The sequence below is a fragment of the Lethenteron reissneri genome, chromosome 6, assembly GCF_015708825.2.
Source record: "Lethenteron reissneri isolate LAM-NWPU_2019-01 chromosome 6, ASM1570882v1, whole genome shotgun sequence".
Lineage (NCBI taxonomy): Eukaryota > Metazoa > Chordata > Hyperoartia > Petromyzontiformes > Petromyzontidae > Lethenteron > Lethenteron reissneri.
In genome coordinates, this window is record NC_083784.1 from 10,325,251 (window position 1) to 10,351,476 (window position 26,226).

A 26,226-nucleotide genomic window follows, 5' to 3' on the forward strand; every position below is an offset into this window, starting at 1 on the left:
GCAGCATCTCGGTAATGCGATTTCAAGGCGAGGAGTTCAGGGTGGACCTGAGTAAATGCACGTTGGTTACTGTGGGTTCAACTGTTAACAAACTTGGCTGAATGAAGTAATTTCAGATAGGGGAGCTGTAACGGGCACGTGCGGTGACTTGATATTGGTGGGATGTTTTTGCGTAACACCCACGTTATTATTGTGCGTGCGGTGCATGCGGTGTGTGTGCTGATTTTATGAAATGTATGTATGTCGAACTTCTTTTGCACCATACGTAACCGACCGTGGCACCAGAGACACTTCACGCAGGTCAGTGGGGCTCCTGAGCCTCGGAGACGACAGCGACAGTACGCGGCGGTGCGCTTCTCTAAAACATTGCAACACGTAAAATGACATTTCTTAGCTTATTTATTTTTCTGTTTTATGTCGGGTGATAAACGTATAACTCAATGAGATTCATTGTCTAATTTCGTTGGGAGAGAAGGAAATTGTATTTACACGAGGACCGTTATTGTTTTTACGTTTGTAATTAAGTCGCAAGTAACTTTCAGGTTTTTCTTTTATTTTTATAGAAAGGAATGGATCTTAAATTGGGAATTTAAATTCGCAGTGGATTGGTAAAATCTCGATTACGCTTCTGTGAGGAGCATTAGCGTTTTGCGTTATCAAGAGTGAAGAGTGATGTGGCATCAAGATGTGGCATCAAGAGTGAAGAGTGGTGTGGCATCAAGATGCGGCATCAAGAGTGAAGAGTGGTGTGGCATCAAGATGTGGCATCAAGAGTGAAGAGTGGTGTGGCATCAAGATGCGGCATCAAGAGTGAAGAGTGGTGTGGCATCAAGATGTGGCATCAAGAGTGAAGAGTGGTGTGGCATCAAGAGTGAAGAGTGGTGTGGCATCAAGATGCGGCATCAAGAGTGAAGAGTGGTGTGGCATCAAGATGTGGCATCAAGAGTGAAGAGTGGTGTGGCATCAAGAGTGAAGAGTGGTGTGGCATCAAGATGTGGCATCAAGAGTGAAGAGTGGTGTGGCATCAAGAGTGAAGAGTGGTGTGGCATCAAGATGTGGCATCAAGAGTGAAGAGTGGTGTGGCATCAAGATGCGGCATCAAGAGTGAAGAGTGGTGTGGCATCAAGATGTGGCATCAAGAGTGAAGAGTGGTGTGGCATCAAGATGCGGCATCAAGAGTGTCAACCAATTGCCACTGTTTAATTGTCACGTCGTAGTTCAGCCTGTGATGTGTGACAGGTGTGAATTTATCGATGGGAGGAAACATTTGGGTGTCGCGTCCAGTCGAGGACACTCCTGGCTTATGGTTCTGGGATATTTTTGCAGAAGTCCTCCAAAATGTTTATCGCAATCAGAATATTTATTTATACTACAGGAGGAATCCGATGAGCTATGAAGCTCTTTTCACAGATGTCCAGTCGGGGCACGGGGTAATAACGTTACAACATACAATAAACAAACATGGCAGTAGTGCAAAGTACATGAAAGGTACCCAAACATATACAAATAAAACTAAACCATCCCCATCCTACCGGGCAAAGCCCACCGAGGTATTAACTTATTTTTTCAGTCCTTGCCAACGAATGGCTGGCTTCACAAAGTTTGGTTTCGTGTGGCATTGCCCACACTTCACAGTGCACCTCCTGGCCATCAGCGTTGCGATTGACAATGGTCAATGCCCTCGTGATGGGAACGCGTCTTGGTGAATGTTTTTATCCTCTTAGACGTGCCAATGGCGCCCGCAAGCATCTCGAACGCCTCGTGCACACACACAGTTCGCTGTGGTTAACGATACCAACGGGAGGGGGTCCTCCTGAACTGTTCCTGTAGGAACAAGGAAATATCCTACTGCTATGAGTGGAGCATGCCTCCAAATTCTTCCACACCATTACGGATAATTGGCAGGCGATTGGAGTGTATTTAGTGTAAAACAGACGTCGAGGGAAAAAAAGAGATGAGTCACGAGCAGAGCGCCAAACTTTTCAGGCCTTCGCTGCGACAAACCTCCTGCCGAACAGGGACGGCTGCCACAGGACGGCCAATCTCTGCTAGACTTGCAGCAGGCCAATGGAATGCTTGAGATGAGGCGAGACATAGAGCGCCGCGCGATGCTGAGCCGTTTAAGCCAGTGCATCTAAATGCGCATCCTTATCCTCATGAACAGCCAGGGGAGGATAAAAAAAGACGAGTGTCGGTTACGCCATCTGTCACCTCGTTGAAGGATGGTGTCCGACTGCACTGCATGTCTACGGAGGCCAGGATTGAGCGAGATCAACTGGTACAGGGTACCTATTGTAATTTACATGAATACATTAACTCCCCCCCCACAACCTCTGGTCTTCGCACCCTGATTCGCTCAAATTGATGACATCACATTTACACCCTCTAATTCAGACCGAAACAGGAGGAGGATTTCTCCACAACTCTGGCTGTCGCTTGATGATGCTGGTTGTAATTACTAATGAAACGTAGGTTTACCGGTGGTGCTGAACTAGTAACTAAATGGCTAATTGGCTGCGTCGGGTGGTGCTGGGTTTAACGACACATTTATATTGACGCGATCTAACCCGAAAAAAATCACCTCTATTATGGATAATATTGTGCACAAAAGCCCTTCTACGACGACGCATTAAACTGGCACAGGCAGAAGATGAGTTGCGAGCAGCGACGCGGATAAGGGGGACACGTTGTCTGCCGACCGGATTGAGCAGGCTCACGGGGGGCTAAGCGGGCGCATATTAAACGCTGGAGACCGATATCCCAGCGTCCGTTTTAACGTTTATAGCCGCAATCTCTGTTGACACTCGCAACTTGACGTCTCGGTTGGTCCACTTCACGCGCCAGCGGCGGATTGCCCCGTCTGTTTGTGATAACACATCGTTATCGCCACCACTTTCAGATGGCCCAGTTTTAATTGCCTTAGTCGTGCACACGTATAGCACAGCCCCGTGTCAGACCACTGCTGGAATAGCAGTGGGAGTTATTTGACAATACTTCACCATGCTGGTCAATGCTGGTTGGTGAAGGCAGGGAGCATAAAGGTACAATACAGGAATGGAGTTTACTTCACTGCCCACTGCTACCCACCACGTAACACCACAACCTTATAGCATGGTGATCACCCATCAAAGCACGGTACAGGTGGCGAGATGTTAACTACCTCGCCTGGTATGCAGGAGGACGTGGGTTGGATCCCAACCCCGATGCCTGCTGTATATTTTGAGTTTGCAAGTTCTCCCCATGGTCACATGGATTTTTTCCCTGGTTCCTCTGGTTTTTCCCTCAACATTTAGAAACATACCTTTTGAGTATTTGGTTGCTATATATTTCCACATGATAAGCCACTTTGTTATCATTTGTGGCCAGGTCACTTGTGAAAAAGAGCTATATAGCTCAGTGGGCCTGACCTATTAAAATAAAAAGTTTTGTTTATAGTTAAGGGTAACCCTGCTTAGCTTCGGAGATTTGATGATATGAGTGCATTCTGGGTGATTTTAACAGGGCTCATTATTTCTATCAAGAGGGAATCACAGTCACTTATACCAGGGGTCCCCAACCCCCGCGCCATGGACCGGTACCGGTCTGTGGCCTGTTAGGAACCGGGCCGCACAGCAGGAGGTGAGCGGTGAATCCGCACGTTATTTACCACTTCCGTCCGCGCCTCTTTCCCGCACCGCGCACTCGTCTCAGTCACAGTGTTGGTAAGCCCACAAGCTCTAGCCCCTAGTAGCCAAAATGAGTAAAAAACAAACGTCGCTGGAGAGCTTCTTTGAAAAGGGGGAAAGACCCAATGATGAACACCCCCCCCCCCCCCCCCCGTCAGTGAAAAAATTGTCTTCCACGAAACCGGTCCCTGGTGCCAAAAAGGTTGGGGACCACTGACTTATACCACCGTGTGTCACCATCATGTCTCTCTTCCAGACCCTGTAGCTGTTTCGCGGTTGGCTACGTGCAGTACGAAATAAGTTCAACATACATGGGCAACCCGACCTCCAGTGACCTCTCTGACAGTCTCACTATCACCAACACCACTGTCTGGCTTTAGGTCTCCTGTTCCCCTCGGTTGTCGGACTCTCGGTGCCACTCCACTGCCTGTCTCAGTCACCTTCCCTTCTCCATCCACCCCGCGCACTAATCACATTTCCACTTTCCAATTACAAAAGCAAAGGCAGAGTGGTGTCCTGCTCAATTGACCATTAAAGAGTTGGTGCCCATCTCATGTTTACTGCCCTACAGAGACACTGATAGAATATCCACATTCTTATGGGTGGGGGCGAGTCTGTCCAAAGGTCAATCACTCTTTACCTCCCCACAAAGTGGTCCTCATTCTATCGACCCCGGAGGGATGATGGGCTGAGTCAACCCCCTCCCAGGATTTGAACTCATGACCTTCCATGTGAGCGGCCTGCTGTACCGCAGGGCCTCTCGGCCGGATCTTATAACTCAGAGAAGTATGTGTGTAATATCTGCGTTTCTTAAATATGATTTGATTATGTCATAATGCAAAAGGAATTACTTTGTATAGACCATGGTTGTGTATATAGACCATTATCAGTATGACTGTGTTGCTGATGTATGCATGCCGATTTTGTCGTTTCAGTCCATGAGTGGCGTCCTTTTGGTGATCATGGCTGATGGGATGGTGTTTTACGTTTCACAGAACATCCAGCAATACCTGGGTTTCAACCAGGTACATATCGTGCACCAAGACAAATATTTATTTAAATTGTATTAATCGTACACGTGTAAGTTTCTTCGAGACGGAACTTGCTTACCTCTCTGAGCTTGTGGAGAGGCTTGTTCCAACCACAAATCTGAGATCTGTGACACAGAGCCTCCTTGTGGCTCCTCGGTGTCGAAGTTGCTTTGGAAGGGTGCTAATTCCTCTGTTTGACTCCCAGGTTGTGGAATGACCTCCCAGTTAGCATCGGAGAAGCTGGTAGTTTAATAACATTTTAAAACGCTGCTGAAAACCCATCTCTTTGGCCTCATAAAATTCCATGTGGGGTGATCTGTCCGACGGCTCGGCATCGGCCGTTGATGGTCGGTTTGTGCGTAAAACTCTCTTTCGCGCTCGGATTGGGTGGTTCACAATCCGCGTTTGAGCGTTTCTAGTCTGCGTTTGTGGTCTTGGGGACCGGGTTTATTCGGTTCATAGCCTAAGTTTGTGGGTTCATAGTTCGAGTATCAGGATTCTCCTCAGTCCGGTTCTACAGTGTGTCGGGTGTTGATGGTGCGACATGCAAGGTGTTCATGGTGCAGCGTGTAAGGTGTTCATTGTGCAGCGAGTAGGGTGTTAATTGTGCAGTGTGCTGGTCCACGTTGTGTTCAAGTGGAGTGCACCATGAACCCCATCTAATAAGGAAGGTGTTGCGGTGTTTAAAATTAGGCTAATAGTGTATTTTACAATATCTTTTATATATTTACAACTTTGTATACTTTTTACTATTTTGCATATCTGAAATTTGAATGATGTAATGTTATGTTTACATGTGACGATTTTATTGTGAATGGCGCTATATTAAATAGAGTTTGATTGTTTGTAAACTTCTCGTTTACAACAGTGTCCAGGGTAACGATCTCGATGATGATGTGTCAATGATGACAATGGTGATGATGATGATGACAGTGTGCGCACGCATTGCTGCCCAGACGGACGTGATTCTGGAGAGCGTCTTTGATCTCATCCACGCGGACGACCGAGCCGTGTTCCAAGCACGCCTCTGCTGGGAGGAGACGGAGCGATGTGACTCTGGTAATGGACCACCACACCTCCCAAGTCCTCCGCGCATAGTCGGCGGACGCGGTCGTAATGGAGCACATGGGGACGGGGATTGGGCAGCAGAACACGAAGAGGGAAGTGCTTCATCCTGAGCTGACTACGGTGGCGAGATATTATCTGCCTCGCCTTGCATGCAGGAGATCGAGGGTTCGATCCCGACTCTGACGCCTGCTGTATATTTCAGCTTGCACATTCTCCCCGTGGTTGCGTGGATTTTTTCTCCTGGTCCAGATTCAGGATTACAATTTGTTTCTAGAATATATTTGGTTATATTGCGCTGAATGTAGCAGCCTCTAGTTGCTTGCCTGGGTACACATGGCAGGCAGTAAGTGAAAAGGAGAAATCGCGTGTCGGCCGTTGACTGGTGGTTTGACACAAAAGGGCTTTAGTTTCTAGAGGGCAGAGCTCATTGGAGTGTGCAGTTATATTCTGAGTTTGCATGTTCTCCCCATGGTGGCGTGGATGTTTTCTCTTGGTCCTCCAGTTTTTCCCTTCACATTTAGACTGAACATTCGTTTAGAGTGTTTGGCTGCTATAAATTTCCCCCTGATGATAAGCCACTTCGTTGAGCTATCATTTGTGGCCAGGTCGTTTCTGAAAAAGAAGTTAATGGCTTAGTGGGCCTTACCTAGTACGTAACAAATATATATATATATATTTGCATGTATTTTTATAGCGATTTATTTACCTTGCCTCTAATTTGTACTCCTCCACAATGTTTTTTTTCCGTTAGATCGCATAGATGTGTCGTTAAACCTGCGACCACTCGACACAGCCAATTTGCATGCCTATCATGTTTTTCGATTGTTTTTTGTCGTAACGTTCTGTGAAAATAGCTTTATAGCTCATCGGATTCCTCCAGTCTAAATAAATATTCTGATCTGACTCTGATTGGAATCACCCTGAATGCGCACAATCTCGTCAGATCTCAGGGAGCTGAGTGGTGGGGGTTGGACCTGGACAGTCTGCGGATTTTGGATGCCACCGTGCATAGAGTACGTTGTCAGCAGGCAGCAGTGCAACCATTAATACAGGCGGTCCCCGCTTTTACGATGTTACGTACGTACGTGTGTTGAACTTCTCTCACACTGGACGTAGCCAACCATGATAATCGGAGATGCGTTCCTAGAAACCACATTGTTGTCAATCGGATAGTCATAAACCAGACCCCTGATTTTCTCATTGGCAGTAGAAACAGTCGAAACATCAGTTTGTCGATCTGTTTTGCCTTCTATCAGCCATATTTAACAGAGCTTAATAGGTACACATTCACAAAAAAAACATTCACTTGATAATAACAAAAGCTCCACGCCAAGTGACGTCGAAACCAGACTGACTCTGTTCAAACGCGTTCACAGTTATGTAAATAAGATGCATCGTAAATCGATCCATTATATAAACGGCATAAATCGGACTTTCGTAAACCGGAGACCGCCTGTACAGTTGTACTGTATTATGCTCGAACATCTCTGCTCCCCTACGTTACCAATCTGCACTGACCAGAGTCGTCACGTACGGTCAAGTAGTCCAAACGGCTCAAATTGACATTTACTATAAAGCAAATGGAAAGGAATAATAATGACTACGTAGGTTTACTTTTTTTTAAACAGTGCGCCTTTGAGAATGTAGGTTGAGCTCTTTCATTATTTGTTTCTTGCTGGTTTAAAAACTTTTTTCTTGCATTGTCTCTCCCCCGATAATAACACTATGTAACCACATTTTTGTTCCTGGGTAGTAGGTGTTATTTCGTAATTGCTTATGCCTAAAAAGTATAGAAAGTGGCTATTATTCCCCACAAATTTTGCTTTTGTGACCAGGACAGTGATATTTTGAAATGTACCTATATTCATTGAGAAAATGGGCGAATTTGTGTCTTTTCATTCACATAAAGTCAGAAAAAACTAAATATTAATCAAAATTAACATATATTTAAAATTAAGTAATAAAAAATACTACAAAAGATTTAGAAGTGAGTAGTTTTTCGAGATTTACGATTATACTGTAAATCACTGTCACGAATCAGCCCCAAATCTCGTCTCCCATTATGTTCTCGTTATACTGTCCTTGGTAGCGGCGTTCAAAGTCCAGTATATCCTGGTGGAAGTGCTCGCCTTGCTCCTCCGAGTACACTCCCATGTTCTCCTTGAATTTATCAAAATGAGCATCAAGGATATTGACTTTGAGGGACACCCTAGAGCCCATTGTGCCGTAGTTCTTCACCGAGTCTCAACCAGCTCCACGTAGTTTTCGACCTTGTGATTGCCCAGGAAGCCACGAACCACTGCGACAAAGCTGTCCCAAGCCGCTTTCTCCTTACTAGTGAGCTTCTTGGGGAATCATTGCACTCCAGGATCTCCAATACCACGCTTGGATTATAATCCAAGCGTGGTATTGACACTGTCCCATGAAGGCATGTCTGTTGGGAAACGCTCACAGAACGCAGTAGATGGATCCATGCTCGAGATAACAGCCTCCGAAAGGTGACGTCACGGAACAACTTCCGATGTCCTTTCAAACGCTTTCCCCTAAGCCCCGCTCTCGACGTGTCTGTTGCGTGGCAATCGAACCGTATTTATGTCCTCATAACTGGAACATGCTGAATCAAGTGAACATTTCTCAGCCCATCATCCCTCCGGAGTTAATGTAACGAGTACCACTCTGTGGGGAAGTCAACAGTGGTAGTCCTATGGATAGACTAGCCCCTGCTATAATAATGTGGAATTCCTACCACTGGCTCTACAGGGCTGTAAACAAGAGATGAGCACCAATGCCTTGATGCTCATTTGAGCAGTAAATCACCTCCACTTTGGGTTGATATCATCATCTCTATACATTTGAAGCTCCAGTTTAACAATGGCATCTCAACAAAACCTTGGGTCTACTTTCTGACTTACAGGACTGTGTACGAGCAGTACATCTACGATCGCGTGTACTGGTACAACAGTAGAAGACCTTTTACTTGTAATGTGTGCACGTGTGATCCTATTTCAGAGTATTCCCAGTTAGGATTTGGCTGCAGCGGAGTGATGTGAGGGCTACATTCACATCCAGCACAGATCACCAGAGATTAATTGTGCATGTGCAGCCCGTTTGCCAATCCACTGCTGGGTCAATACATTCTGGTTGGAAGCGAGATGTTTACACGATACGTGCATGGCACGCTTTGGAAGGTGCTGCTTGCTGTTTCGCGCATTCACTGGTTTTTGCCCTATGGATTCACGTACCACTTTGAGGGACATTTTTTGAGTCATGGCTCGGCCTCTAACACCAAGCGGCTCACCTCAGGCGTGAGATGCTAGGTTGCTGTGAAAGACGTGCGAGTGAGCGGCTCAGCCGTGGTTCGACTCAGGCTCAGCTCCATGGAAACCCTGAGCCTAGCCGGGACCGTGCTCGGAGCCGGCTAAAGTTTGAGCACTTGGCTGAGAAGCTGGCTCACTTGAGCCAGAGCCAAGCCAGAGCCGAGCCAGGAGAATACCGGCCTGAGAGTGAAGCGAAGGACGGAGTGTGATTACGGAGCCATTCATCTCCCGTTGGTTCCCGCTCACGGTAACGCAGGCTAAGCAGCACCCCGGGCGTGCATGGAAACCTGAGCCTACGTGCGCGCAGAGAGAGAGGCACGGCCTGCAGACATTGCAGCACCAGCTCAGAGACACTGCACCTAACGCAAAGATCCCCTGTGTAGCTTACGTCGTTTGTTAGCGAGAGTGCTGAAGCAAACACCTGTGAAGGCCAGCGTTGTGCGCTAAGGGGCAGTGTAATAAGAACGATGCCCGGCCACCTTCGTCTCCCCAATGCTGATGTTTGCACACTTCGCCAGGTACTCGTTTAATGCTGAGTTGACCTAGGAGAGACCCAGGACTGGTTTGAATATCATTAGCGACTAATGTTATTTGTGGCCATGAATCAAACCTATGTCGGCTGGTTTATAACGCAATTCGTTAACCACTATGGCACAGCTTCCCCCATAATGCACCAAGTGCAGAGCAACAATCTTAGGAAATCCTGCAATGTGTCAGAGTGCGTGTGTCTCTACGTGTGTGCTATTATGATGAGTGATGGCGCATTGGTTGGTACCTTGCATTATGATCCCAGGCACCGTGCGATTTGTCGACCCTGTGCATCATTGGCAAGTAGCATCGGAACCTATTTTGCCTCTGCGAGGTTGAATCAGCCTTAAGTCCAAGTTTCAAATTAATTTAGTTTAAGCAGGTGAGACCAATATGTCACATTTGCAACAGTCATTTGGGTCAGCAAAATAACACAAAAAGTACAACAATTAAGCGCAGAGAAATCAGAACAAAAACAACCAAATGGAAATGAGAGTAAAGATAATCAAATAAAAATCGGAGCAGAAATTATCAAATATAAATCAGAGCAGAAATTATCAAGTAGAAATCAGAGCAGATATAACCGCATTACAGAAGCATTTGAAAACTAAAGCAATATTAAATAAAGTACATTCATAACCGAGGGCTATTTTGAAAAAAGAGAACTCCTTCCACGATTACATGCTGGCCACAGACACGTGGATTCTTGAGAGCGGTTTAAACAGTGCCGCCTGAATCACAGGGCTATATTTACCCGGTGTGACCAAGGGAGAATTGGATCAAAGTCATCGTTTCTCTGCTCAGACACGCACGAGGGAATTTCTCATTTCCGGTGGCAGCCCCTAAGCCTCTGGCAGTAATTCCACATTCCAATGACAGAGGTAATTCATTCCATAGGACAATTTTAGTTTAGTGTACATATATATAATCCCTTGAGATGGAACGTCTCATCCGCAAGGGAGTCCACGGTGTCAATTGATCACCGTTGACTTCAACACGCAGTAGGCTTTCGCGACCAATATTATCCATAGTAGGGGGTTTTTTTTTGTTAGATCGTGTAAATATAAATGTGTCGTTAAACCTGCCACCACCTGTCACAGCCAATTAGTAAGGTTTGTCAAGTAAACATTTGCATGCTTTGTTTACAGGACAAACCTTACTAATTGCCTGTGCCAGGTGGTGGCGGATTAACAACACATTTGTATTCACGCGATCTAACTCTAAAACCTTTTTTTTATGCTGCCGCCCCCTGCATCCTGCTTCCCGAAGGCTGGAAACCCCCTTAAGGACTGTGATGTGGCTGATGATGTCACCGAGCTCTGCCCAACCCCTCTCATCTAGCATGCACGTGTGGGAACACGTTGAACTTTCCCCTATTTTCCTGTTATCCGATTCGGCAAGAAAATAAAGCAACAATCGGTGGCGCAGTCGATCACTAACACAATCGAATATCCCGGCTCGACCGAGTGTCCGTGGGCCGAGTTCATCCTCAACGAGGCATCAAACTTGCAACTTTTCAACTGCGAGGCCGTTGCTCTGAGCACAACGCCATCCATCCAACATGAGTGCTCAAGCCAAATGCGTTTCCATATCATTTTTAAATAATGTTCGATGCTATCGTTGCGGTTAAATCCATTTAATTGTGCATAGAAGCACTCTGTGATTGCTCGAACGGCATGTGTTAAACTACGTCCCCACCACTTATTAGCATCACATCATTCTCCCCGAGGCAATGCACTCGAAAGGCAGATTGCACTATGAATATACTCCGTACACTCTGCACTGAAAAAATCATGGGGGGTGGCATCGTGTGGCTTGCCAGTTACAACGGCACAGAGATCCTGAGGAACCAGGGTTGATTCCAAACCTCGCACAATGAGGTGGACTCGGACTCACATTCCTACTTGGCGCTCTGCGTGAACATCAGATCCTGGGGAGGTGTGATGCCGGCTACACTACCCCTACGTGTGCTGCGTCAGTGCTAAATAGGCGTTCGCAAAAAGCACTTGTCCCCACTGCCATTATAAGACCGAACCTACTGGTGTCATTGTGCAGCGTCGCTGGCAGGCAACTTGGAGGGATGCTTCAAGTGCATCCTGAGTCAGAGCCTGCCGCAGCGTGCCATCAGCTCCATCGCGCACGCGTGACAAGCGCGTAACCCCCCCTCGCCACTGCATGGCTGGCGTGACGCCGAATCGAGGGCTTCAAAGGTGGAGCGGCGCCGTGGCCGTAGCTCGCGGGCGCTTGGGCGTTCAGGGGAGCGCGTGTCCCTCGTTGCTACGCGATGTTTGTTCCTAATCCAGCGCTTCACTCTGGAAAGTAAGCAAACTGGTTTTCCACCCCAGCAAGAATGTCATGCAGGTGCCAAAATGCCTGCCAACCATTTATTTTCATTCATTATTTCATACCTTTACAGTCTCCGTATACAGTGACGGAACATTTTCCCGCCCTCCCACTGACTCTTCCTTCCACCTTTGCGGTGGCGGCGGTGGCTTTTGTTCTGCCCCTCCATCGGTGGCACATGGCCCAGACGTGAACCGGAACCACGCACCCGCCGTGACCGCAGCCTCGCGGTCTCCACGTGCGCGCACGCAGGATCCGACTCGTCCCGCGCGAGCCCGTCTCTCCCACAGGCGACGTGCAAATTGGCTACGAGGGGGCAATGCCGCCCTCCGGCATGTTCCCCATCCAAGCGCTTAACGCCAGCTTCCACAACTATTCTGAAAGCCAATGAGCCAAGACAGTGATCATTAATAATTGAAATTACAGACCTTTGTCAGTTCACTGCTGGATGAGGGTCTCGGCACACCGTATCGATCATGGGCGTTGTTTGACCATACTTCTCCCTGCTGGTCACTACGGGTTGTTGAAAGAGAGGCCATAGATGTTGCCCTGGCCAGGAATGAAACTCAGGTCGCCGGGTACATAGCACAGTGTGCTAATCACCGCAATAGACATCCTCGTGTTTGAGTGATCCGGCCGGGTGGTGCTGTCGTTGGCGCGCTCGCCTCAGGATGAGGAGGGAACGAGTTGAAATCTCGACGAGGGCTCGGCACAGCTCATCCCTCTAACAGACAACCCAAGTTCCACTTTGTGGGAAGTCAACAAGGGTCCTCTGTTTAGCGACTCTGGCCTTTGCCATAAGAATGTGGAATTTCCACGAGTGGCTTTAAGCTGCAGAGATGAGCGCCTGCCCCTATTGGTTGTTTGAGCAGGCCGACATTTTTACTTTGGGACTCAATAAATGAGTGCAGTAATAGCAGTAGTGGTCGTATTTACATGCTAAGACAGTCACTGAAAACCGGATCTCGCAGGATGAGTGAACCCAGATGTCGACACGCATTCCTACAACATCCGGCCAGCCCTGACTTCCCTGCGTAGCCCGGCCACAGAAGAAATGTCCTTACCAGATTCACGAGAGTCGGTCCTTCCTCGCCACGTGGGTAATCAATGTCACCCCAATGCAGAGACATCTCGAGTAGCAGCTGTGGCCTGACCTTTAGAGCTCCACGGCTCTGACCGTACCAGGGAATCGCATGGCCGCTGCAAGTGGCTCCTTTGTGAATAGAGTTTAAAGCTCGCATGGGACTCACAGCCTTGGTGAAAAGATAAAGATGTCGCCATAGCCACAGCCGCCGCTGATGCCACCACCGCCAGATCGCGCAGCGACCTCCAATATCCGTATGGAGGCTCTCTCAACATGTGCCCTTTGGTCTTCTCTTCCCATCGGTCACTGGATTTGTGGAGTCTGCTCCAATGCCGGTCTCAGCAGTCAGCCCACCCCATCCTCTCAGAGGCCAATGGCTCCCACAACAGAGCAGTGAGACCCTGGGTAATATCTTGGTTACTCAAAGCAGATGCACCTCTCAGAGGCCAATGACTCCCACAACAAGCGGGGCTACACCTGGAGTATTGTTGAATATGATTCGGTCCCAGAATGCATGGGCAATTTCATTCATGAAAGAGCCTTAATTGATCATGTCTATTAAACGACACACGTTCAACGCAGGGTGTGCCTTAGCCCAGATTATTTCATTCACAATGAAAAAATAATTTCGTGTAATTCCCTGCCTAATGTGCTGTATAAATGACCTATGCTTTCATGACGTCTGTTGCTGGTGATTTAGTTTTCATCGAATTCACACGCAATGCTCGTATTTGTCGACAGAAACATTTATCATATTTGCGTGCACGCTTCCAACATGCTTGCTTTAAAGAGAAAAACGCAGCTGATTTGAACTTGCCTGAACCAGAGCAACACTGAGTACCTACAGAAGTGTATTTCCAAGAGCAGACGAGCAAGGGTTTAATATCAGTCGTCAGTTTTACGAACATTCCTTATTGCAGTTAGGTGACTATGTGAGCATTGTCAAGAGATATGACCTTGTTTCACCCAATGTAGTTAAGCTTTTTTGCAAGGGCCTTCACCTCAAGGTCAAACAACCAAAGGTGACTCGGTGGCTGGGTTCGAATCACGCTCGGCCTCCCCAGTTACACCAGCTTCCCGAGTGCAGAAAGTGTATTTATTAAATTCGCCATTATGGGGGCAAGGGTTGGTGGATCACGCAGAGATTTCCAAACCCACTGAGCTGCAAGATGGCCAGGTGACGGTGGTACAGCGTGTGGGATATTTAGTCCATCTTTGCAGATCTCTGAGTGGTATTCCTGGCATGCATAATGATAATAATTTCATTTTATATAGCGTCTTTCATTAATGATCCAGTTCCGTACAAAAAATACTAAAATAAAACCGTACTACTTAGCTAAAAAAATAAGAATACATAAATAACGAGAAAACAATGCATATCAGAATAAAAAAGAATTGCAACGAAAGGCATGGCTTATCTTTACTTATGACGGTCCCTTCCCAAACACAAACATAAATTAGCCAAATATTCCAATGCAGAACCCTTCTGAAAGAGTCTCAGGAGACTCGGTGATGCTTGAATAAATGGCATATTACGCATTTCTGATATATTCTTTATTGATGCAATCGTTTGTACCAAGAACACAAATCATTTCACTGTCGGTGAAAAACCTTGCATAAGCCCAGACTACATGTAGACTCCAAGTAATAGGAATAATAATTACCAGACCTTTTATAAATCCACTGCTGGATGGAGAACTCCCAACACTGTCGGTCACAGCATTGGTTTTGCCATACTTTGCCAGGCTGGTCGGTGTGAGTTGGTGATCTAACCCAAAACACCTCTATTATGGGTTGTGTAAAGCGTGCTTTTATATTTAATGTCGAAGGCTAGCTATGGGAAGGAGGCACATTGTCTGCGTATTTATTGTACATCTTACGAATCTCCTGTCTGATACGGTGCTGATCTTGGCGTGGCCCGTTTCTTTTAGGAGAACAATCGACGGCGGTGTCTGAACAGCAGCGCAACTTTTCCTGCCGCTTCCGCTGCCTGCTGGACAACAACTCTGGGTTCATGGTGAACAACAACCTCTGGGTCATCCTCACCGCTAATCGTAATCATCGTCATCAGGATTCAAATTGGAGTCTTAGGGCTGCATTGGGGCGCCACGATGGCGAGATGTTAATTACCTCGCTTGGTATACAGGAGGTCGTGGGTTCGATCCTGACCCTAATGCCTGCTGTATATTTGGAATTTGCATGTTCTCCCTATGGTTGCGTGGTTTTTTCTCCGGCCACTCCGGTTCTTCCCTCCACATTTAGAACATGCGTTTCTTGTATTTGGCTGCTATCAATTTTCACATAAGTCACTTTGATGAATGCTATCATCTGTGACCAGGTGACTTCTGAAAAAAGAGATGTATAGCTCAGTGGGCCTTACCTGATGAAATAAAATAGTTTAGTTTAGTATTCTTAGTCCCAGCTCCGCTCTGGCTCGGCCTCTTACAGGCTTGAGCTGCTCAGATACTTTCAAAGGTGCCCGAGCAGCTCAGCCGTGGCTCGGGCTCGGCTTATCGAAGTCCCCAGCACAGCTGAGACCACGGCTCAGTCCACTCAACCTGAACATGGCTTTGAGCCGGGTCACTTGAGGAAGAAAAAATTCTACGCCGAACCGTAGCTATGAACGGAGGCCTCAATGATGCGTGCCCCTACGCTGGGAATTATTTGATATATTGTCACAATTCAGGATCACCATCTGTTTCTCGAATGTATTTTTTGTTTGTTTAATATTATGCTAAATTTAGCAGCCTCTAGTGGCTTGCCTGGGTTACTTCAACCATTACACGTGCACATGGCGGGCAGTAAGTGAAAAGGATAAATCGCGTGTTAGCCGTTGACTCGTGGTATGACATTAAAGGGCTTTGGTTTCTCGAGGCCAGAGCTCATGGAAGTGTGCAGTTATATTTGGAGTTTACCTGTTCTCCCCATGGTCGCGTGGATTTTTCTCCGGGTGCTCCAAACTTAGAAACATGCGTTTAGAGTATTTGACTGCTATCAATTTCCACAAGATGAGCCACTTCGTTGAGCTATCATTTGTGACCAGGTCGCTTCTGAAAAAGAGCTATATAGTTCAGTGGGTCTTTCCTAGTCAAATAAGAAATACTAATAAATAGTTGTAATTACTGGCGAAACGTCGTACTCAGATTGTAAATATTACGGCTTTGCTTTCCAACACACCGGTGTGCTATACTCGTAACGAATTGACATGTTCTGGTTAGGTGATAAACCTTACTAATTAGCTGTGTCAGTTGGTGGCAGATCTAACGACACATTTATATATTTAGGTGATCTAACCCAAAAAAACCTGTATTATGGATAGTAATTTACAAAATAACTTAATTTGACATGTTTTTGGGGGGGGGCAGCCATTGTGGTAATCTAGATCATCCAATCAATCCACCTGTCAACAAAAGTTTATTTTCCAGGCAGTGAGCGTTTGTGAGTTATCAAGTCTTTCCAGAACTCCGCCCAAATGGCATTTGAACGTATTGGTGGTACACCGGCGCGTGGTATAAAGAAAGCAAATTTTTACACAAATTATTTACTTTTCGGTGATTCGCAACCCCCGGTTAGAAAATCTTGCGGGGTGAGCGTCAAAATCAGTTCTCGTGATGTCGAAGCAGTCGGAAGACGAATGTCAGTTCAAATTATACTTTTAGAACTGTTTTTATGAGGACCGGTGTGTGTTACGCTGCACCGGTGTACCGCCGCGGAATGCCTATCGAACAAAAGCTTTGGGGAGATGCTTTTGTTGAATCTTGAAGGACACGGAGTATCATTGATGGCCTGTGTGGTCTTGCCGTGCCGCTCGTCCTTCCAGATGATTCAGGTGCAGGGCAAGTTAAAGCGGCTGGGCGGCGGCGGCGTTGGCTCCATGGGCGCAGGTGGTGGTGGACCGGCGCTGTTTGCCCTTGCGGTTCCGCAGAATCCCATGCTGCCCACGGAGCTGCGGCTCTGGAACATCATCTTCACCACGAAGCACAAGCTGGACTTCTCCACGCTCAGCCTGGACTCCAAGTACGGGGGGCCCACGTGTGCCTGTAACATTTTTTATGCAGCCAGCTGCTCGCGGGCCTTGCCCCACATTCTTGTCAGCCCTGGTGCCACACACCTCCAATTAAAGTACCCACACAGGAGAATTATCGAAATTGCGTTGTTATATTTTGGCTTCTGCACCTGTCAAAAACCTCCTGATTAGCTCTAAATCATTGGTCAGTTGCCTCCTTATCACTCTTATATCGCTAATGCAATGGTAACTGTTCCCATTTACATCACTCGTTGATTCCTCCACCCATTTTGATTTAAAGCTTTCGTGACTGCAGGGATTCATCTTCTTGGTTCTTTCGGTAAAGTCACGTACAAGGGAAGTAACAAAATAATAAAAAATAATAAAAATAAAACATAATAAAATTATTCTCACGACGTTTCGGCCACAACGCAAGCAGCCGTCCTCAGGTGAAAACCAGGTCCGTCGAGGCGACAGAGTCTGAATGAAACAGCACACGAGCTTGGAGCATATATATAAGCTGGGCGCATTGACAAAGGAATTTGCATATCAAGAGGAATTTAGCATATTTATGGGAAATGCAGGAATGTGATTAGTACTGCATGCTCTCGAACAAACGACCACACCCCATGTTGTGAATTCGTTATTAGTAGAAATAATCAGTTTTAACTTTATTGACTTCAAGTATGTATTTTTTTTTAGAATTTTGAGAATTTTCTGTACCATGGCCCATGCTGGCCATGTTGCTTGCGTCCCACACAGGGCCCGGCTGGTGCTGGGCTACACTAACGTGGAGTTCCGGAGGCGCAAAGCGGTCAACTTCCAGCACCTGGGCGACATGCTCTACTTGAAGGCAAACAACCTCATACGTGAGACGCGCACCACCGTTGAACACCTCTGCCGTCGTAAAGAAAACTTACATTTTAAAAAATATATAGACATATATATCCCTATCTGGCACACACTGTTTAGTTATACCTCTTGATATGGCTCTGGCTACAAGCACAGAGGGTTTAACTGTACACTTGTTTGGCCAGGAAAGCCTGACCGTGTTGCAAAACTCTCTTTGAGGGGGGTGTCCTGTTAAGTTTCTGTAGAAGGGGGGGGCAGCGATTGCCTGTGGCTGTGTGTTTCCACATTAAGTCTTTTTTTTCAAAATTTGGACAATTTGAAAAAAAAATTGGGACCTTAACACCAGCTCCGCAATTGCCTACTCTGCATCCGACGACATCACAGAATCGTTTATGTCCACTTTTAAGTAGATGGTGAAAGTTTTATGCTACAGATTCGAGCCCACGAACCTCGGTCTCACGACATGACAGCGCTATTTTGAATGTAATTTGGAGAATAACATAAAATAAAGATCCTGAGGACAGGGTAAACCAGACGCCAGGCTATGAACATGGGCCCCATCCCTTGAAGCCGGGTCCGCGCCGCCCGCGCTAACGATACGGCCGCGAGTCGTCAAGAGGCTTCGGGTGGCGCGGGTCGTGACTGCTGTCTGTCCCGTTGACGTCCCTGGCAGTGATGAGGAACGGGGAGAGCGAGCCCGTGGTTTTCCGCCTGCTCAGCAAGCAGGGCAAGTGGCTCTGGGTGAAGGCCTCCGCGCGAATCATCTACCGCAAGGGCAAGGCCGACTTCATCATCGCCACGCAGTTCTTGCTCCGGTACCGCACGGCAGCACGTTGCCCTTTTTTTCCGCGCGCATCCGGTCGCACGTAACGACATGCATTGCTTTTTCTTTACTTACCCGTTCAAATATTTTGCAGGGAAATTACATTGAGATTGGACATTTTGCTTTCAAGGGCGTCCAGGGTGTCAGTTGATACGTACATGTCAAACATGTGGCGAAATGTACACATTCCTATACACGTGTACACTCACATTGTCACACTGATACTCATAAATATACACACAAAAGTAAAAAAAAAAACGTATAGTCTGACCAGATTGTTGGGGCAAGTGTTGTTAGCGAGCACCTATGAAGGCCAGCACCACGCCCGGCCGCCTTTGGCTTCCTAGTCACGATGTTTATACACCGCAACAGGTACTCTGAGTTAACCCAGGGGAGACATGTATCACTGGTGTTGGCCGTGAGCGTGAATTGAACTTGGGCTGCTGGGTTCGTAGCGCAGCACACTAACCGCTGCACTACCACTCCCCATATACAAAAAAAGATTCCTCGTATAGCCTTAACAGACTGTTGGGGCAAGTGCTGTTGGCGAGCAGCACCTATGAAGGCCGGAACGGCACTAAAAGTGGTGGATGGCCAACACCGTGTCCAGCCGCCTTTCTCTCCCAAGTGGCGATGTTTACACACTGCACCAGGTACTCATTTTAGGCTGAGTCGACCTAAAGGAGGCCCGGAGCCGGGTCAGATAATCGTCATAGGTGTTGACCGTGAGCAGTAATCGAACTCGGTCGCCGGGTTCGTAGTGCCATGTGCTAACCACTGCACTACTGCTCCCCACACATACTCACACATAGCAAACATGCAATGACACGTACATACACACTTTTCATTCCATTACTCATACAGCATGCATTTATACGGTGATTATTGCACCCAATAAAAAACGCATCAACAAATACTGACCATTAATGATAAAATGGAGCCTGTTCACCTGGAGTGCACTCTCGCTGTGACACTGACCGCGATGCGTGTGGGCAGCAGAGAGCAGTGCAGTGAAATCCATTGTTGCTATGCGCTACGCTCCCGCGCCTACATTAAGGCATTTTCCGCCAATTAATGAGCATTGGTATGTGGGAGGATACCGAAGTACCCCGAGAAAGCCCACACATCCGATGAGGACAACACTCTATCCTGTACAGATCGAACAAGTGAAATTCTCACTGCTATAATTCTCCACATGATAAGCCACTTTGTTGAGTTACGATAGCTGGGTCGTTTATAAAATAAAAAGTTTAGTTTGTAGTTTAGTTTAAACCTGTTTAGCTTTGGAGATTTGATGAGATTAGGGCATTATGGGTGATTTTAATAGTGTTCATTATTTCTATCAAGAGGGAATCACAGTCATTTCCATCGGTGCCATTGTGTCTCTCTGACAGACCCTGTAGCTATTGCATGACCAGCATGGTCGGCTACTTCCGGTTCAACATATACACATTAAGTTAGCGACTTCCGAGACACGTCATGTAGAAGGCTTCTTATTTATTAGGAACACACTGGGCGATACATTTATGTAACGCAGCTTCACATAGCCGACCCTATCACACAACCCCATTGTGGTGTCCAAGTACACAGTTGTCCGACTAGCGCAGCGACGATGAGAGCCTTGCAGAAGATGGGCCACGTGGTCGGACGACGAAGAGAGATGACGGCGAGCAGTCAGGACCCAGGACCCACAAGAGCACCGAACCTCTGGTTCCGTCGCCCTTATATACGCCCCAGCGCGGCCAAGCCCCGCCTCTGGCCACGCCCCCTTCTAGAACATTCAAGCAGTTCCTGGAGCTTCGACTGACTCCGCCCTTTCACCTTTTCCCCAGATATGCCCCCCTCATAATTAGGCATTACGTTATATACCCATAACCGTGATTACCCCTTCAGGCCGACAGGTGGCGCCCTGTCATTACACATACATTCTTCCAGCGAGCCAGGGTATGGCAATCTCGACGCCTATGGGAAGGGAGTTTCACAACGTCTGTGCGGCGATCCACTTACCCTCGCTGCTGCCTCCACAGTGATGGATTACAGTCCACATGGATAGCCACCACCTCTGTTTGATGGATTCAATGTCATTTATTTTTTTACGATTAAACAAACACACACGTGTTGCCAACTGCAACACGTGTGTGTTTGCAAAAGTGTGTATCGTTTCCAACTCAAATCGTTGTCCCCTGGTGGTGCATGCTCGTCTCTCGGCAGGGACGAAGAAGGAGAATATTACCTGAAGAACCGAAATCCCGAATGCAAGTTTGACGTCACTGGTGAAGCGATTGCTGTCTCGCAGATCCCTCCCATAACTTCCCAGCAGCCCAAAGCCAAACTGTGCCGCAGCAGCAGCAGTGATAACAGGAGCATCAGTGGCGGCAGCAAAGCCGGCCAGGAGCTTACAAAGAGATTGACAAGTAAAGCGAAAATTACGGACAGGCCAAAGAACGGCACCTGCGTCACTGCGGAACCCGCGTTGACTCTGCGGGACACTAAGACCTCCCTGTACACCGGAAAGATGGCCCAGGAAAAAAGAGACATCTACCACCGGGCCGGGACCTATCCAAGCAGCCTTTCTTCAAGCAGCAGCCCCGACTCGGCGGAGAGCTTCCCCTCCGAGTGGGAGGAGCGTCTGACCGACCCCTCGACCCTCCCGGACGACGCCTTGGCGAGGGGCAGCCCCCCTGGTCGGGGCTTGTCACAAGGGGTCCCAGGCTCAGCGCTCAGGGACGGGGCATGTGGACAGCTCGGGCTGGTGGAGCACGCTAGGAAGGAGGAGAGGGACTGTGGATTCCTCAGCCTCCTGAACAGGTACAAAGTAGGGGTAGGGGTTTGGGTTCATTTTATTCGTGTTGAAGCCAGAAATCAGCACGTCCTTTAGAAGTGAACGTCCATCCATCCATCGCTTCCAGCCAGCCAGAAAAACTTGTCATCTAATGTAGAGCCCTGTCTCCCGCCACCTTTATCTTTCCTTCTCTGTGCTCTGTATCCGAATTTACCTCAATTTCTTGCTGTCTCTGTTTTTCTGTTTCTCTCTTCCTCTGTCACCTCTTTTACCTCTCCCTCCCTCTACAATCCTCTCCTCTCTCCACTCTATCTCACCCACTTCCCTCCTCCCTACCTCTATCCCTGTTCCTCTCTCTCTCACCTCTCGCCCTCATTCTCCTTGTCCCCAATCTTTATTGCCTCTCCCTAGTTCCTCCCTCGCACTGCCCGTCTCCGTTTCACGCCATTTCGCTATCCCCCGTTTATCTCTCTCCCTTCCTTCGCTTCCCCCCCCCTCTATTGCATTTGCGCGGGATCCACAGCGCGACGACCGAACGTGACCCGACGCTGTGGGATGCGGGTGACGTCATCACGCAGATGTGTGCGGTGACATCACCGCTGCGGCACTTGTGCGCCAGCCAGCCAGTAATCCAAGCAGGAAGCAAGCCAGCAAAAGTTTTTCTTGCATATTTTATTTCAGTAAAGAAATCGCTTGAGATGGAATATTGATTGACATGCTCACACACAATAACGTGGTGACAGGTGTACACACATTTTAAATCTGTAACGTAATTTGTACTTTGAAGACCTCACAAAAAGTCACTCGCAGCTCTGCTAGCCGCAGAGCCAGGCTGCATCTCAGTCCGTTTGGGGATTGTTTCTGGGTTTTGGTTTCCAACCCCCTGTCTGTCGTTTCCCTCTTTGCACACTGGGGATTTTGTCTTTCCCTCCTCTGTGGTTGTAAAGCACCTTTGAGACACCATGGCAATTACCTTTTGAATATATGCAAATCCTTATCCTTAAATTGTTTGTTCATGAGAAAAAATCCTCTCACCTTCAGGTGTCGTGTTGTTGTGATGTCGCCGTGGTGTGATGGGCACACTGTCAGTAACGTCGCCGTGTACAGCCAGTCGATGGGCTATTTTCTCGTGAAAATGCTTCAAGCTCGTGTCATACTAAATTCACTCACCCACCCCGCGGTCTGTCGCCACTGCATCACTTTTCTACCATCGCTACTGTGGTTACTGTTCCCGTGGACTTCTCTCTTGATTCCTCACACCCACGTTGAGGAATGAGTCTATCAGACTGACTCACTGTCATCTCGTCCACACTGTGCTCAACGACTTAATGGGTGTCTGTTGTGCAGGTAATGTGTCCTTTGCGCGGATGTGTGAATGTGTGTTTTCTATGGTGTGTGGGAGCGGTGGTGTAGCAAGTCAGCGTGCTGCGCTACGTACCTGGCGTAGCGCAGCGTGCTAACGACACGAGTTCGATTCCCACTCACGACCAAGAACAGTGGCGATTACCTGAACTGATCCTGGGCCTCCCCTCTGTCGACTCAGCCTCAAATGAGTACCTGGTGCATTTTGTTAACATTGCCACTGGGGAGACAAAGGCGGCCGGGCATGGTCCTGGCCCCTCACCCCCTTGTGTGCCATGTCAGTCTTCATAATTGCTCGCTAACAGCACTTGCCCCAATAGTCTGTTATGGTTATATGGGGGAATTTTTGTCTTTGTGTGGTGTAGCGATTAGCGCGCAATGCTATGAACCTGGTGACCAGAGCTCGATTCCCAGGCATGACCACCATCACCAGTGACGAATTATCTGAACTAGTCCTGGGCTTCCCCTTGGTCGACTCAGCCTCAAATGAGTACCTGGTATGGTGTGTAAACAATGCCACTGGAGAGACAAAGGCAGCCAGGCGTGGTGCTGACCACCCAACCCTCGTATGCCACTAACAGCACTTGCCCCCACAGTCTGTTAAGGTTATAGTGGGCATCTTTGTCTTACGTGCATGTTCCTGGAGCGGTAGTGCAGCGGCTGGCTCGCTGTACTCCTAACCCAACGACCCGAGTTTGATTTCTGCTCAAACGTTACATGGGGGCATCTTCGTCTTTTGTACAACAGACACGACATGACGGGCTTGGACGTGGTCGAGATGCTGGGCATGGATGCGATGGAAGCGTTGGACGAGGGTGACATCACGGGCAGTGATCGCGTCTCCATTGACGAGGTGCTGGAGGGGGTGTTGCGAGACATGGATGGCGCAGTGGGCCGCTCCGACGAGGAGGCCCTGCTTCACCCGAGCCTCGCCGAGGGCCTGCCGCCCTCCGTTTGGATGTTCCTGCAGAGCATGGACCAGGCGAGTGTCACTCGCTGTGAACAGACGGTGCCTCAGCTGTCCCCCGAGGGCCCGGCGTCCGAAAGTCCCTCCGACGAGCAGCTGGACGTCATCAGCGACACCGACGTGGACCCTTCGTTGGAGCTTCCTGAGGACCTGGGACCCCTTAAGTCCACCGCTAGAGCTCTGAACACGTGCCCGGTGCGAGGCATTATTAAAGAGTGCAACTGAAGACTGCCGCGGCTTTCGAGCACCGCTTGTTTCTGCTGCCTGGCTCCTCTGTCGTTCGTGACATCGGCCTCAACAGCCAAGGCAGTGGGCGGTATTCAGGGTAAGAGCCATAGATCGCGTCGGTCATCGCTCCCTGCCATAAACGCGACTGCGTGCGGACATTTCCGATCAAAGCTTTCAAAGGTGGACATTTTTTTAAGAGATATAGGATCGAGTTGTACTGTAGGACCCCGTTTCAACAGAACTTGAGGCCATGCTCATGTCTCCACATTGTGAGGCAACTCAAGCTGGCTTCCCAATCCAGGCCGGGGCACAAAATCTCACGGACGATTGCACTTCCTGGAGCTGCCTCATCCAAATTCCGCATCAGAATATGGGCCGAGCGGTTAATTATATTTTGGGGAAAGACCTCTCCAATTCACACGCTTATAACTCGAGCGGCTCGGAAAGCCTCGGACACCTCGAATTCTGGGAAGAATGATGGGAACGAGGCGTGTGAAATGGGCAGCTTAAAACTCTCGGCATACGGTGATGAATGACAAATGACTTGATTCGGTTGCGTATGGAATTATAAAAAAGTTTTGTAACCTATAATTATTTCATAAATTCAGGTATTCAGAATAATTACACGCGACTACATTGACCTTCCATGAACAGTGACCAAAATGTTGTTGTACCTTTTAATGCTTTGGCAACTTTTACGTATGTTATTTCGTGTGCCATTATAGATGTAATATATATATATACTTCCTCTACAATGTATTCCTCGGTCTGGCGTAAAACAGGGCGACTGTTATATTTCATTGCCTTTTGTTTGCTGCGTAGAGGCGTTCTAACTCCAGCTGACTCGGCTTTGTACGTGCTCACCACAGCCAATGCAAACGAGACACCTGTACGGAGTCGAGTCTCGGCCAGTGCTATGCCCTTGTGTAAAGTTGCAATAATGAGCCTGTGATGCAGTTGTAACTAAACAGATGCCAATGACAATACGAGAACAAATTTTGGCGATTGTGTAACTGCATTGACATATCTCATCAGAAATATACACTAACTCCCAAAACATCGTCTGGCATTGTTTTTTTTATATATTTAAGGGATTTGTGAGAGTGAATGAAACAATGACCTTTGCAGGGTACAAAGTTGAGAGCTCATTGAGACAATAATTGTATTCATTCAATTGAAATGATTGTTGTTCATAGTTTATAAACAAGCATTGCCTATATTATACTTATTCCCAAGAACATTTTGTTTTATATTCGTGTTTTACAATCACTGATTCATTTTAATTTACAGCTCTGTCGATCCGCTGCTAGATGAAGGCCCTCCCCGCTTCGAAGCCGGCGATGGGGGTTCCTTTGGCCATACTTCACAATGTCGTAAACGTGCTATGCGTAGTTACACACGAGCGTGGTGCCTTGCGTCTGTGTGTCAGTGGGTGTGTAGTGTAGGGGAGCAGGAGTGTAGCGGTTAGCGCACTGCGCTATGAACCCGGCGATCCGGGTTCGATTCCCGCTCATGGCCAACACCAGTGACGATTATTTGAACCGGTCCTGGGCCTCCCCTAGATCAACTCAGCCTCAAATGAGTACCTAGTGCTGTGTGTAAACATCGCCACTGGGGAGAAAAAGGCAGCCGGGCGTGGTGCTGGCCACCCATCCCATCATGTGCCACAGTGCCGGCCTTCATAGGTCCTCACTTACAGCACTTGTCCCGACAGCCTGCTACAGGCTATACGGGGGTTTTTTGTCTGTCTGTACAACGCGGTGCCCCCACTCGTCGTCGGAGATTGCAGCGTGGAGCGTCGCGCACGAACAAGCTCCCCCACACCTCGCCCACGGCGTGGGATTCTGTTTTTGATATTTCCCCTTTTATCATCTCCAGAGGTCAGCGGCGCACCCTGCCTGTCGCCCAATCGCCGCCTCGCCCCCGCCACTATCTATCTATAGACGCAAATGGCATTTAATTCCCGCACGAACGTCCGTGTCCTCAAGAGACGCACCAACGAAACACGCGTTTGAACTGCAGCTAGCCGTGCATCCAGTCAATGTATGTACGTGTATATGTTGAACTTATTTCGCACCGTACGTAGCCAACCGCGTTAATCGAAGGTGCGGGGGGGGGACAACAATCTAAACACAAAAAGCAGTTTTAAAGAAATTAGTTTTCAAACTCT

At 48.0% G+C, this 26,226-nt stretch overlaps 1 protein-coding gene across 1 annotated transcript in view; it reads left to right on the forward strand.

Annotated features, from left to right (window-relative positions):
* The window catches only part of LOC133354973 (uncharacterized), a 45,328-nt gene extending 20,053 nt beyond the window's left edge, over window positions 1–25,275 (forward strand). Inside the window, exons 4-11 of the mRNA XM_061572208.1 lie at window positions 4,601–4,690; window positions 5,653–5,755; window positions 14,968–15,053; window positions 16,857–17,053; window positions 17,805–17,911; window positions 18,568–18,709; window positions 20,929–21,525; window positions 23,609–25,275. Of these exons, the coding sequence (XP_061428192.1) occupies window positions 4,601–4,690; window positions 5,653–5,755; window positions 14,968–15,053; window positions 16,857–17,053; window positions 17,805–17,911; window positions 18,568–18,709; window positions 20,929–21,525; window positions 23,609–24,053 (1,767 nt within the window). The 3' untranslated portion in view covers window positions 24,054–25,275. The remainder of the gene's footprint in view (window positions 1–4,600; window positions 4,691–5,652; window positions 5,756–14,967; window positions 15,054–16,856; window positions 17,054–17,804; window positions 17,912–18,567; window positions 18,710–20,928; window positions 21,526–23,608) is intronic.
* Window positions 25,276–26,226: the final 951 nt, after the last annotated feature.